Here is an 11,753-nt window from a genome sequence, read left to right as displayed (position 1 = left end):
GGCTTGAGTGCCAAAGATCGTGGTGTGCGTTAAAGTCACCAACTACCATACGGTTTTCACCTCTGAGTAGCGCATCTATTTCAGGGTGATATCCTGCCGGGCGGCTGGTTACAGGGGGGGTATGTATACGTTAAATATTTCGAGCTCAACATCGCCTGACCGGATAGCAATACCCTGATATTCTAGGATGGTATCCCTGCGGTCGATGTCTGCTTCAGTGAGACGATACTGCACGGTGTGGTGCGTGATGAACGCTAAACCTCCACCATTATCTCGCTCGCGATCTCGACGGTGCAAGTTGTATCCGACGCAATTCAACAGGGTTGAATTGCCGTGCAGCTTCGTCTTTTGGGCCGCAGCTATTAATATTCCATGCCTTCCCATAAAGACAGTTATCTCCTCGATCTTGCTCTGGAGTCCGTTACAGTTAAATTGTAGCACCTTTGTGTGCATTGGGAGACCGATTGTGATGTGTGGTGTTAAAGAGTTGTGTTGCCTGCCGGCCCCCTGCTGTACGTGCTGCAAAAGAGGGTGCTGCCTTGTGGTGGTGGTTGGCGGCGTCGCGGGGGAGGGATGCGACGGGGCAGCACAGCAGGGGCCCACATAGTTACTCGTCCAATCTCGCGTGTTGCGAAGTCTTGAGCACGCCCTAAAGTGGCACCAGCCGAGGCAAGAGTTGCACTTGACTGATGTCACGTTACGGTATATTCTGGACTGATAAACAGAGCAGATTGTCGGAAGGAGTAGGAGTTGCCGGCGGCGGTGTGTGGGTTCTATTGTGTTGTTGTTGTTTTCTATTGTTTTGTTGTGTTGGGGTGTGGGTGTGTTGATTGTGTGCTGCCTAGGCGGGTGGTGGTTTGCCGTGGAGGAGATCCGGTTCGCACAGCATGGGGCCACGAGCGACGTGGTCCATTGCCGGTGCGTACGTAGGCCCGAGCAGTTACGGAGGTGACTCCACCCGTCACAGGCATTGCACCTGACCGAGGTGGAGTTTGTATGCAGTCGTCTCAGGCATACGCAGCAGGTGTAGACTTCTAACCCTGGGTTTGACTCTATGCCAGCCCTGAGCAGAAGGGTGCGGAGAAGGTGTAGCCCTAGGATCGAGCAACGTTTGATGGATTTCGCCGACCTAAACGGAGTTAGATCGCCGAAACAACAGCCCTTGGTCGGGTAAAACCCGAGTCATTCCGGTACGTAGAACCGGCTGTCGTGGGAATGTGCAAGCAGTTGTCTTTTCGGCTGCCCGCGTGTGTGGCACTCTACTAGGAATTGCTAGCAGAGCATTGTGTTGTGCTCCCTGACGGAAAGCATTTGAGCCTCGTCGTGTAGGTGGTGTTCTGGCGACATCAGAAGGCATCCCGTGGCAGTCAGTACAGGCAGGCTTGTAGCTTCATCCACTGCGTCCTTCTATTGCCCGGCGACCACACAGGCGCAACATCGTTTAGCACCGGCCGACCAATTACCTTGTATCTTGCCATCAACGTTTCTTTGTTTTTGCCCCAGGTGCTGCCGGCTGGGACTTTTAGCACCTTGTTGCTGCTCTGTATGGAAAATTACGGTTGTGTGCGCCGAGAAAGAGAGCATCCTGTCGAAGGTTACTCGAGAGAATTTTCGCGTTATTCACCGTCGGAATTTGTACGCCATCGACGTGAATTCCCAGCTATAGTCTGACCTCCACGTCCTGGTGGTAAAAAGGGTTGCCGAGGATTTTGTAGGGAAGAGTTTGGCTACTTGCAGTAAAGCAAAAAAGTTTGGGGTAAACGACAGTCGGGTTTTACGTAACCGTAACAACCTTGATTTATATCTGGACAAGGTTTGTCACTCCAGCATCACTCCCCAAAAACTTTTGGGAATTTGTATGATCTTACAATAACATGGAGACTCCCTCTGCTTGGTGAGCTAGCTTCGAAATATAGCAATCAAACGAACGAAGGTAAAGGACGCCACCCTATGGAACCCCTTGTTTAATTCTTCTTAATTTTGACGTTTTTTTCTCTGAAGATGACTGACGGTTTAAATAATTCGCTGACCATCGTTTGAGTCCCTGTGGGAAAGAAGCTTCAAAATGCCTTCTAGTAGCGTGGAGTGGCAGACGGTATCAAACGTCTTTGACAGATCCAACGCTACTAGGAGGCCCTCTTAAAGGGACGGTTTCCGTTAAGGCCACAGGTTATCTGAGTGCTTATGGCGTTGAGTTCTTTTGCTGTACTGTACACTTTACGCATGCATCGCTAAGGTCAGGTGGTACGTGAAGTGCGGTAGTAGCAAGGCCTCTAGTGTCTTCGCTTACGGGGAAAGCTGACTTATCGGCCGATAAGACTGTCATTTGTTGGTAGTTTTCTCGGTTTTAGCAATGGTGAGAGTGGCCATAGACATATTGAGAACCTTAGTGAAGCAGTCTACTTTCGCTGGACTCAATTTTTTCAGCATCAGCGAGCATATTATTTTTGTAATATGTAATGAAATAATTAAAAAATAAATAAACAGGTAGGTATTTGATAAACTTACATAAATCTAAAAATCAAGTTATAATAAAAAAATGATTTATTACAAAAAATTTAATTGCACTTACTTGTTAAGGTTGAATTTATTATCGCAAAATTGCACAGCTTTTTTAAATGTAAATGTGACTTGTAAAGATGAAAACCGGTTATTCGCAATCGCAGCGGTACAGAATGAAAAAAAAAATGTCCTACTCCTTTGTTAATTAAATTCACTTATATTTTATGTTTAGATATTCAGCTGCAAGTACACAAGTAGGCACGAGAGTGTTGTTCTTATTTCATTTAGCTGCACAAAAAAAAAAAAATGTTAAAACAATGCACAGGATATGCAAGCAACACAATTTCGAGTAACACAGGAGAACAGGTTGTGCAAAAAAAAAAATCGTAAAAACAGGTAGGTAAACAAGTAAAAAATAGCAAAAAGAGGACGACTGCACGAAAGGAATGTGGCAAGGCGATTTCCGGTTTTTCGGTCTTGCAGCAGCAAAAGCACTGATCAAACCAACGCCAAATGAAAACAAAAAAAAAAAAAAACAATAAAAAACAGCGTTAAAGCCAGCAGCAAGGCAACATGCAAAAACAACAACAAGAACAAAAGCAGCAGCAAACAATACCAACCCACAGCGATCGTGAATCGCATATCTTTTCGCGAGTATGTGAGTCCATGTAAGTACATATTTGTGTACACGCTTGCCACCATTGAGGAACGAGCGCACAATTATGGCATGAATCCCGTTGTGGCACAATCACGACGAAGAACGGGCGCAACGAAACAGCAAACAATGCCGAGTTGCACCTCTTTAGCTGATGCAGGCAGCTTAGTTGTTGTTGTTTTTATTGTTTGCTACATCTTTTCCACTGCCGTTTTCTGCTGCTGCATTCCTAGTACAAGTACACAAGCTCAATTGATGGTAGACGGCAGCTGCACCTGTACCTGAATGTGAACTGTTAAGTGTGCGGTGGGCATGTGCGCATGCGTAGGAATGTAATAATGAAAAAAAAAAAAAAAAAAAAAAAAAAAAAACACAACTACAACAAGCATAAAATAGCGGCAGAGTTGTGACTTTAGCGCAGAAAATTTGAAATGCAAATTTTGCTAGGAAAGCAATTTTATGTTTTTGCTTATTTTGCAAAGCGAGTTTGAGGTGCACACGATCGTGGCTGCATTTTGTTTTGATTAGAAGTGCGTGTAGCGAGCTTATCCGAGCGCTTACTCACTTTGTTGAGCTGATTTCCGTTATCAACAGTGATTTTGCTTTAGCGCGCGATCTTCTTATCCAACTCTAACGCTAATCTCTATTCTAAGCCTAGCTCAAGCTGGCAGCCGCAAGACAACTAGTCAAACTTTGCAGCATACTTTTATACTTTTCTTCCTATGTTACAAAGTTTGCTTTTGTTGCTGCCTCCTCCGTCTTATGTTACCGCCACACCCCGCTGGTTGGCTGATTGAATGGCTGACTGCAGTCGCGACTTGCTCGCTATTCCTCTGCTGTCTGCCGCTAATGTGCGGCTTTTATTTTACTATTTTTTTCTTATATGTAATTCTTTTATGTGGCTTTTGCTTTTGCTGCTGCTGTTGCCAACACTTCTTCCACTATTTACTAGTTTCTTCTTCCTCAACTATGGTCGGTCGGTCTCTTCGTCGACGTGAAGATTTTCACCGCAACTTTGTCTTGTTGCGTTTGCTTTTGGTTTTGGTTTTGCCAATGCCGCTGGTGCTGGTTACCATCATAGTTGCCTTTTTATAATTTTTTTTTTTGTCTTCTAGTATTTAATACGACTATTGCTTAGTTCTTTCTGTTTATTCTAAAGGTGAATGCACTGAAAATAATTTGCACGTCGCGCGTTTGACTCTTTTTAGTTCCCAATTTCCACATTCGCAAATTCGAATCACAATTTTTTGGGTCACCTTGCTGATATTACAAGTTTTTAGCTTAAAATGTGTACATTTAAAAAGATAACATAACTTTTTTGCACCTTCTCCTAATGCGTCCAGTGAGAACTGGAAGATTGTCGTCCGTTATGCGTATGTACAGGAACAGGTTATATAAATTGGGTCAACATACATGACTGGTAACCAAGTTGGGACCAGCTGCCATAGTTGGTAAGTCTCAATCAGTCAACATATGCCCGCTTTGTTTGCCTCAACCAGCTTCTCTCAGCAAAGTGGGCATCACAAAAGTTCGTTTGCGTCTGCATTTCACAAGTTTATTATGTAAATTTAAAATTTTTATTTCTCTTTACTTTTTTTTCGACTGGCTATATAAAGAATTCTTTCTTTTATTTTAAAGGAACGAAAGTTTAACACTCATTTAAACACACAACTTTCCATAAATTTATTCTTTATAATTTTTGGTTTTTGTATTTCTACATGAAGTGTATTTTTTAATTTGCATTTCTTTATTCATTCAATTTAAAGCCTCCAAGAAGATATTAAATTAATACAATAAAACGTTGTAGAACGACGTGTATCAGCAATAAATGTTGTACAACAACAACAACGATGCTATTAGCTTTGTAGTATCATTAAGCTACAACGCATACAAATGTATCTTAACTGCTTTACAATTTTCTCTCCCTTTTTTGTGGAATAGCGTACATATGTATTCATGTACATATAACCGACTTTACTATAGTATTTTCTTTATATTTTTTTCAGCCACACTAACCGTTTTTTTCTCCGCCCCACACACACACACAAACACCTTCTTTTCACATTCTCTCCACACTACACTGCACTTTTAGCCATTTTCTATACATAGCGCCACTGTGTGTTTCTTTGTATGTGCACTTGTTACTATCTTTTTTTTTCTTCTCAAGTTACCTTTCCACTTTGCTGTGTTATTGAGCCTCGAACTAATCCGTTTCGCACAACCTCAACCGACGACAGGTAAACGCAGACTGACTTTGGCACTGAACCGATTCTCATCAGTTGCTACCAGCAGTGCTCATCAAATTTGCCCGATGTGACACCCTCTCCGTCCGTTATCATAGTCATCGCATTGCTGTTCGTGTGTTGATTGAGAGTGTGGTGCTCGTGGCTTTGAACACCCGGCTTCATGATCATTGTTAAGTTTAGAGCTGTTGTTGTTGTTTGGTTTGATAGCCGTGTGCTCAAAATCAACAGTTTGGCGTTGCTACCTCCGATGTTTTTGTTGTTGCTTTATTGCTAGCTAGCTCACCGAAACGGGTAAGGGAAACCGGCAAACGCCGCTTTGGTGTTCCCATCGATTGAGTAGTAGAGATGCAAACGTCGGCCAGTGAATGGTTAAATAGCGGCTGGGTAGAAGTAATCGGGTTCTTGTTTTATGGTATAGTAAACTGCGAAACAGCTGAAAATTATTTTCTTCCTTAAAAGCCCTGTTACCAGCTATTTGAAAGAGTTTAAATTCCTCCGCAGATAAGGGCTAAGAGGTTGGTCATAACATTTACTCCCCTTCAAATACTTTGCGTAAGCCATGCGTAACCGCACTCTAAAGCCAGTCCAACTAACATCTCTTCGCATGCCCACTGAACCACACCTTGCTAACGCCTCTGTCCTTATGGAGAGACCCCATCGAAGCTGCACGCTTCCTGGGTCTACCGTTTGTAGAGCTTGACAACCTCTATTGAGGGACTAACCGATCTAGGCGGAGTTGTTGGACCCGCTATAACAAAAACAGCAACTATCAGTAGCCAGTGTTACATATTCTACAAGCAAAGTAAATCGTGTCCCATCAACTAGCTTGGGTAATTGAACCTTCTCCCCAACTGCCGCCTGTATGTCGGATCATCGATAAATATTCAGGTAAATCTGCATAGTAAGTTTCTAATCAAAACGCGGTTTGGCACGACCTCATCAACGACAATGCTAGGCAAGGATAGAGGGTCTCCTCTTAATAATGGTTAGCCAAAGAGGCTACTTACGATACCCAATGCTATCGCAAAATTATATCAATCTTTTGACGAATTGAGACTAAAACTTTGTTTAAATGGTCTCCAGAATTGCATGACGCATTCTACTCTTTTATCCTTAAAGCGAAGCTCCAAATCTAAGCCATAGGCCAATAATCCAGTACCCATCAGTAGCCCAGTGCTTGGCTTAGACATCCTAATCAATGGTCGTACTCTGCGTGAGTGATGGCTAAAGTGGACACAATACTCTATGTGGGCCCATTAGTTCACGTTCAGAAAACAAGCTTGCTGGCCTTCCTAACAACTTAATTAAAAAAGTATTAGGTTTTTCTATTCCCATCCAGACCTTTTTCACTGATTCTTGATTTCAATATGGATGGAGTATACTCGAATAAACTTTATTATACTTTCGTGTTTGCCTTGACACCAAACAATATCTACAAATTATTGTTTTCAGAAAGAGATGAGCAATTTTAACCACATCCTCAAGAGCATGAGAAAAAACGAGGAGCATCAGCATAAAAGGAGCGAAAGTAAATGAAGATAATGCGTTGATTTTTGAGATTTTTTTTTGATGACGGCTTTTTACTTTTTTTTTGCGTACAAGCATGAATTTCTTATGGGAGAAAATGCACAAGACCGTTTGCAAAGACAATTAAAAAAAAAAAAACAACGCCAGTTTTTATAATTGCACTTATTATATGAAAAAAAAAACTGCGAACGCCATCAGCAAAAAAAAAAAACTATTAAAAATCAACACGACTTTGCAGCCGTGTTTAACTTTAAAAACCTTGCAAATATTTAACAAGAACGATCATGTACTATTATGCATATTTTGTTGCGCTATTGAAGATGACATGCGGTCGCTGTAGTGTGGTGGTAAGCAGTGCGCGCTTCCACTCCGCAGCGCCTGGGTTCAAGCCCTGGCCAATGCAATATCGCAAAAAAAAAATTTAGAAAAAAGGTTTTTTTCTTAAAAGCGGTCGTCCCTCGGCAGGCAATAGTTTCTCATAAAAATACAATTGCCGTTTGGAGTCGGCGTAAAACTGTAGGTCCCTCCCATTTGTGTGACATCAAGGCGCACGCCACAAATCGGAGGAGAAGCTCGGCCAAACACTAACATATGTGTAAGCGCCAATCTATTATTAATATTACTATTATTAAAGATCTTTCTTTTGATTTTATTTGACTAATGATTTGATTAATAAATGAAAAATTAAATGAGATCTAAGCCTCAACCTCAATTTGATTCTCTATCAATATCTTAATCTTAATGTATATATTAAATTTAATCTTGATCTCAATCGTGGCCAAAGTTTATCGGCACTGTAGATTTGAAAATTGCTATCGAAATACAGCTCATTGCAGTTCTCAAAGGTTTTTTGTAAATATATTCTTAAAAATAAAATATAGATAAGTATTTGGATTGTACTTACCAAAATTGTGTGCTTCAGAAATGGCCTTTCTATATATTTGAATTGATCGTTGCGATATTCATTATCCTAAGTATTGAATGCTGTGATTAATATGTATTAACTAATGCAATTCTCTCTACTCGATCTAGACATAACTCCATCACAGCTGCGATTAAAATTAATAACCGACAACGCTTTTTTAAAACTAGTTACAAATGCTGCTAAATCCAAAAATACCTAGAAAAATTTTGGCAACGAAAAAGTTAAAATTGATTCGCTTTTAATTCGTTAAAATGAATACCTGCTTATTGCTATTCATACATCTGCTAGTTCACACAATTTTAGCCTGTTTATACTGCAACTAATTTTTTTATGATTCTTTCAATGAGAGGTTCCATGTATGAGTTGCCTTCCGCTAATGCATTCACAAAATAATTTATAATTTCACACTTTGGTTTAAATTGAAATGTTCAATTAATTACTTTTATATATTTTTCATAAAAATTGAAACAGCAGTTTCCAAAAAGTACGAAGATGCAACGTACCATTTTGGTTTCCTTTCATTTTACAAACCAATGCGGAAATGAAAATTGAAATAAAAGAAATTATATAAATTTATATGCAAGTAAAATTTAAGAAGAAAATGACTTTGCCTTTTTTTAAAAGTACGTCTTCAGCAAAACTTCCAGCGATTGCCGCATTCGTTGCACATGACGAATGTCGTCATAGGTTCATCAGAGGAGCGAGTTTGTAACTGATTGTATGTGCAGTTACGCTTCTTACACTTGCCACATTTAAGTAGATCGGTTTTAGTGCCCTGTACTGTGGCCAGTTGAGCGTCATTTATAGCTTCCTTCACAAATTTCTCGCGCAATTTTTTCATTTCATCACTAGCCATTTCTTCAGGCGACATACGCGCCAATTGCTGTGCTGTTACGGCACCACACATGAAATTGCTGCGTAGCGTTGGATTCTTTGCGTCCTTTAAGTTGGCTACACGCGAACGCACACGATTTTTATATTTCATATCAGTATTCTTGAATTCCATGTAAATTGCGTCTTCCAATTCAGTAGCCATGTCTTCTGGCTCCGGACAACCTTCGATGGGCTCACCAACCTTAAGCGCATTACATAGCATTTCACGACATTTAAGGCGCACTGCATCGGTCAAGCCGCCAGTACTGGGGAACGTCGACTGCACTGGCCGGCGTTCATCCTTTGCCGAAGAGGATGATGCGCTCGAATTAGATTTCTTTTCTTCATCACGTTTTTTATCTTTTGAGGAGCTTGAAGACGATGAACTCTTCTCCTTGTCTTTGCTTGATGACGATGAGCTAGATTTGCTGGCTGAAGATGATTTAGAAGCACTATTACTACCGGCCGCATCTTTCGAAGAGCTGCCACTTGAACCGCTTGGGGGCAAAAATCGTTTCCAATTTTTGATAAGCGTTTTAGCCAAAGCGATAACCTCCTCATCTTTGCTGCTCTTGCGCAGTTCATTAACAGTCATACCAATGCGTGTCTTGGTTAATATCTCCAAATTTATGTTGAGTGTCTGCAATGCTTTCAGCAAATCTAGCGCTTGGTCTTGCCCCTGGAAAGAGGGTAAAATAATGATAATAAATCTCATGTAAAGTGCTTTTAAATACAATTAAGTATTTTTGAGTAGCATCGCGCGCTTTTCACTATCAGGCGCTCCTCAGCAGCGATATGTTTGTAGGCGAGCACATACCCGGGCGACGGTTGCCGCATAGCGCCAACACACATACGAGCACCTTATTTTCTACTTACCGTACCATCATTTGAAGTTATCTTCTGCATTTTCTTTTGTATTTTAAAAACTTCTTCTTCCACGCTCATCTTCGCTAGCTTATTTTATGTTTTTTACGTAAAAATAACAATTTTTACAGCGTTTTTTCCACGAATTTCCAGTATATCGTCCACTAACCAAGCACTATTTTTTCATTCAAAATATCCCAAAGCATGTTGGCTGCAATTGAACCAAGTAGGGACTATTCATAATTAATGTAGCCGGACTGCCGTGGTATCAATTCCAAGTTTAACCGAGCTTCTGGTTAAGTTGCTAATTAATTTATCATAATTGTTGTCTAAAGCTTTTTCAATACCCAATTTCAAAGATATTTAAATAAAATTATATCTACAGGCATATTAAGAACTGCAATTTCCATCACGCAAATATATAACTGCAGTGAAATTTCCCTTTGTCTTTTCGAAGGCATTACATGAGTGCAACCCTGTAGTCTGGCTACTCATGAAGCAGCTGATTTGTTTACTTCTTTTAATTTGGTGTAGTTCACATGTACTGGCGCGGCGTTTATTTCGTAACTTTAACTTAATAAATATCATCAAATAAAAGTTAAACAAATAAAATGAGTAATCTCTTTAGAGCACTGCAAAGACCACTAGCTACATTTTTAAGTGCATCGCAGCAAGTGACGAAAAGGTGTTACGGTAATTGTAACATTTTCAAGATGGCGTTTCCTGCTTGGGTTATTAAATTTTCTCCATTTCCTACAGCCGCGCCATTAAAGCGCTTCTACAAACAAACTTCAGTACTCTACAATGACGGGAAGTACGAGGTAACTCTGGATAACCGGAAGTTAAAGACCCCAAATGGTAAATTATTCACAGTTAAAAGCGAACCGCTAGCGATAGCTGTAGCTACAGAATTCGATGCACAAAAGGAGCATATTGAACGTTCGAAAATGCACTTGTCGGCGTTGTGCTTCACCGCTATCGATAATCCTAATAGACACACAAAAACGGATATGGTGAATTATTTGCTGAACTACATCGCAACTGACACAGTACTATTTCAATATGATGTGAGTAGAAAGCGATTACTGCATTGCATTTTAATTAAGTTAAATTCCGCCTTTAACTTTCAGGATGAAAAGGACTTACATGACTTGCAGCGCAACGAATGGGACCCCATAATAAAATGGTTCAATGAGCGCTATGGCACAAACTTGGAAAAAACAATGGTAATATCGCCGCCTTCCATAAGTGCTGATGATAAAATGAACGTATCCAAATATTTGCTATCGCACAGTGAAGATGTGCTCTTTGGTAAGTGTAGAATTGAAGCGTTTATGTGTGTTGGCATATTCTACGATTATTATTTGATGTATTTGCTTATCCCTCCTAGGTTTTATATTCGCTGTGGACACTTTGAAATCTGTTGTGCTAGCGTTCGCTGCAATTGATCAGCGCATAAGCGTTGACAAAGCTGTTTCTTTGGCACGTTTGGAGGAGGAATATCAATTAAAGTTTTGGGGTCGCGTCGAATGGGCGCATGATTTGAGCCAACAAGAGTTACAAGCTCGCTTGGCCGCCGCAGTGCTCTTTGTGCATCTCAATCGCTCAGAACATTTTGTGAAGGAAAAGTCAATAGTTTAATGAAGTATTAAGGGTTATAACGAAAATAAAAGTACATACATAAGTTGTTAGCAAAAGTTGCTGAGTGTCCCTGAAAAAAAATATAAAAAAAAACGGACAACACCAATCAACTGAGCAAGGTTGGCGAGAACTATTACCAGTAAAAATATAATCCATCAATCAATAGCATATATTTAGTTGATTAAGATCAAGAATTACAAACAAGTCAAACCAAATGCATTTGGTAAGTGGCCTTAGAAATTATAATTTTTTATGTTTATATTTTTACCATTTTGTTTTTGTAGTTGTGGAATCAGTAGTGGCCTCGGTTGGGTAAAGTCGTTGTTATGCGACATAAAAATTCTCCAGATTTTTTAGGAAGGAGTATACCGTTAGCTTAATATAGAAAGTCCCTATCTAAAATTTTTGTTACATTACGGAGTGGTGAAAAAAAATCCATACAAAATCCAGTAGTCTCGCTGCGTATTTCTTTTAAATGCAGTTTTTACTCAAGAATGCAAATAATTTTATGCTGCAGTAG

At 40.3% G+C, this 11,753-nt stretch overlaps 2 protein-coding genes across 3 annotated transcripts; one reads left to right on the top strand and one right to left on the bottom strand.

The window, feature by feature from the left end:
- Positions 1 to 8,076: 8,076 nt before the first annotated feature.
- LOC118735569 (transcription elongation factor S-II) lies at positions 8,077 to 9,813 on the bottom strand. 2 transcript variants are annotated; one of them, XR_004992609.1, is made up of 3 exons: positions 9,605 to 9,813; positions 8,296 to 9,407; positions 8,077 to 8,228 (listed from the first exon to the last, which is right to left on the bottom strand). XR_004992609.1 is itself a non-coding variant. In XM_036465380.1 (2 exons), the coding sequence occupies exons 1-2, from the start codon at positions 9,671 to 9,673 to the stop codon at positions 8,487 to 8,489; spliced, it is 990 nt and encodes a 329-aa protein (XP_036321273.1). In that variant the 5' UTR covers positions 9,674 to 9,813; the 3' UTR covers positions 8,264 to 8,486. The 2 variants fall into 2 exon arrangements, 1 of the variants encoding a protein (XP_036321273.1); XM_036465380.1 differs by lacking the exon at positions 8,077 to 8,228 and having other exon boundaries at positions 8,264 to 9,407.
- A 286-nt stretch (positions 9,814 to 10,099) lies between these two features.
- LOC118735570 (ATP synthase mitochondrial F1 complex assembly factor 2) lies at positions 10,100 to 11,479 on the top strand. The gene is made up of 4 exons (XM_036465381.1): positions 10,100 to 10,285; positions 10,352 to 10,659; positions 10,723 to 10,903; positions 10,983 to 11,479. The coding sequence occupies exons 1-4, from the start codon at positions 10,204 to 10,206 to the stop codon at positions 11,231 to 11,233; spliced, it is 822 nt and encodes a 273-aa protein (XP_036321274.1). The 5' UTR covers positions 10,100 to 10,203; the 3' UTR covers positions 11,234 to 11,479.
- Positions 11,480 to 11,753: the final 274 nt, after the last annotated feature.

Source organism: Rhagoletis pomonella, unplaced genomic scaffold (genome assembly GCF_013731165.1).
Source record: "Rhagoletis pomonella isolate Grant_MI unplaced genomic scaffold, Rhpom_1.0 Rhpom_scaffold_00003, whole genome shotgun sequence".
NCBI classification, from domain to species: domain Eukaryota; kingdom Metazoa; phylum Arthropoda; class Insecta; order Diptera; family Tephritidae; genus Rhagoletis; species Rhagoletis pomonella.
Note: the sequence above shows the minus strand (reverse complement) of the source record. Positions and strands in the feature narration are given on the sequence as shown.

Coding starts and splice junctions, on each gene's coding strand:
- LOC118735569 (XM_036465380.1), bottom strand. CDS start 9,673: ATGAGCGTGGAAGAAGAAGTTTTTAAAATACAAAAGAAAATGCAGAAG. Junction 9,408..9,604: donor TAACTTCAAATGATGGTACG/GTAAGTAGAAAA, acceptor CCCTCTTTCCAG/GGGCAAGACCAAGCGCTAGA.
- LOC118735570 (XM_036465381.1), top strand. CDS start 10,204: ATGAGTAATCTCTTTAGAGCACTGCAAAGACCACTAGCTACATTTTTA. Junction 10,286..10,351: donor AGTGACGAAAAGGTGTTACG/GTAATTGTAACA, acceptor CATTTCCTACAG/CCGCGCCATTAAAGCGCTTC. Junction 10,660..10,722: donor CAGTACTATTTCAATATGAT/GTGAGTAGAAAG, acceptor TTTAACTTTCAG/GATGAAAAGGACTTACATGA.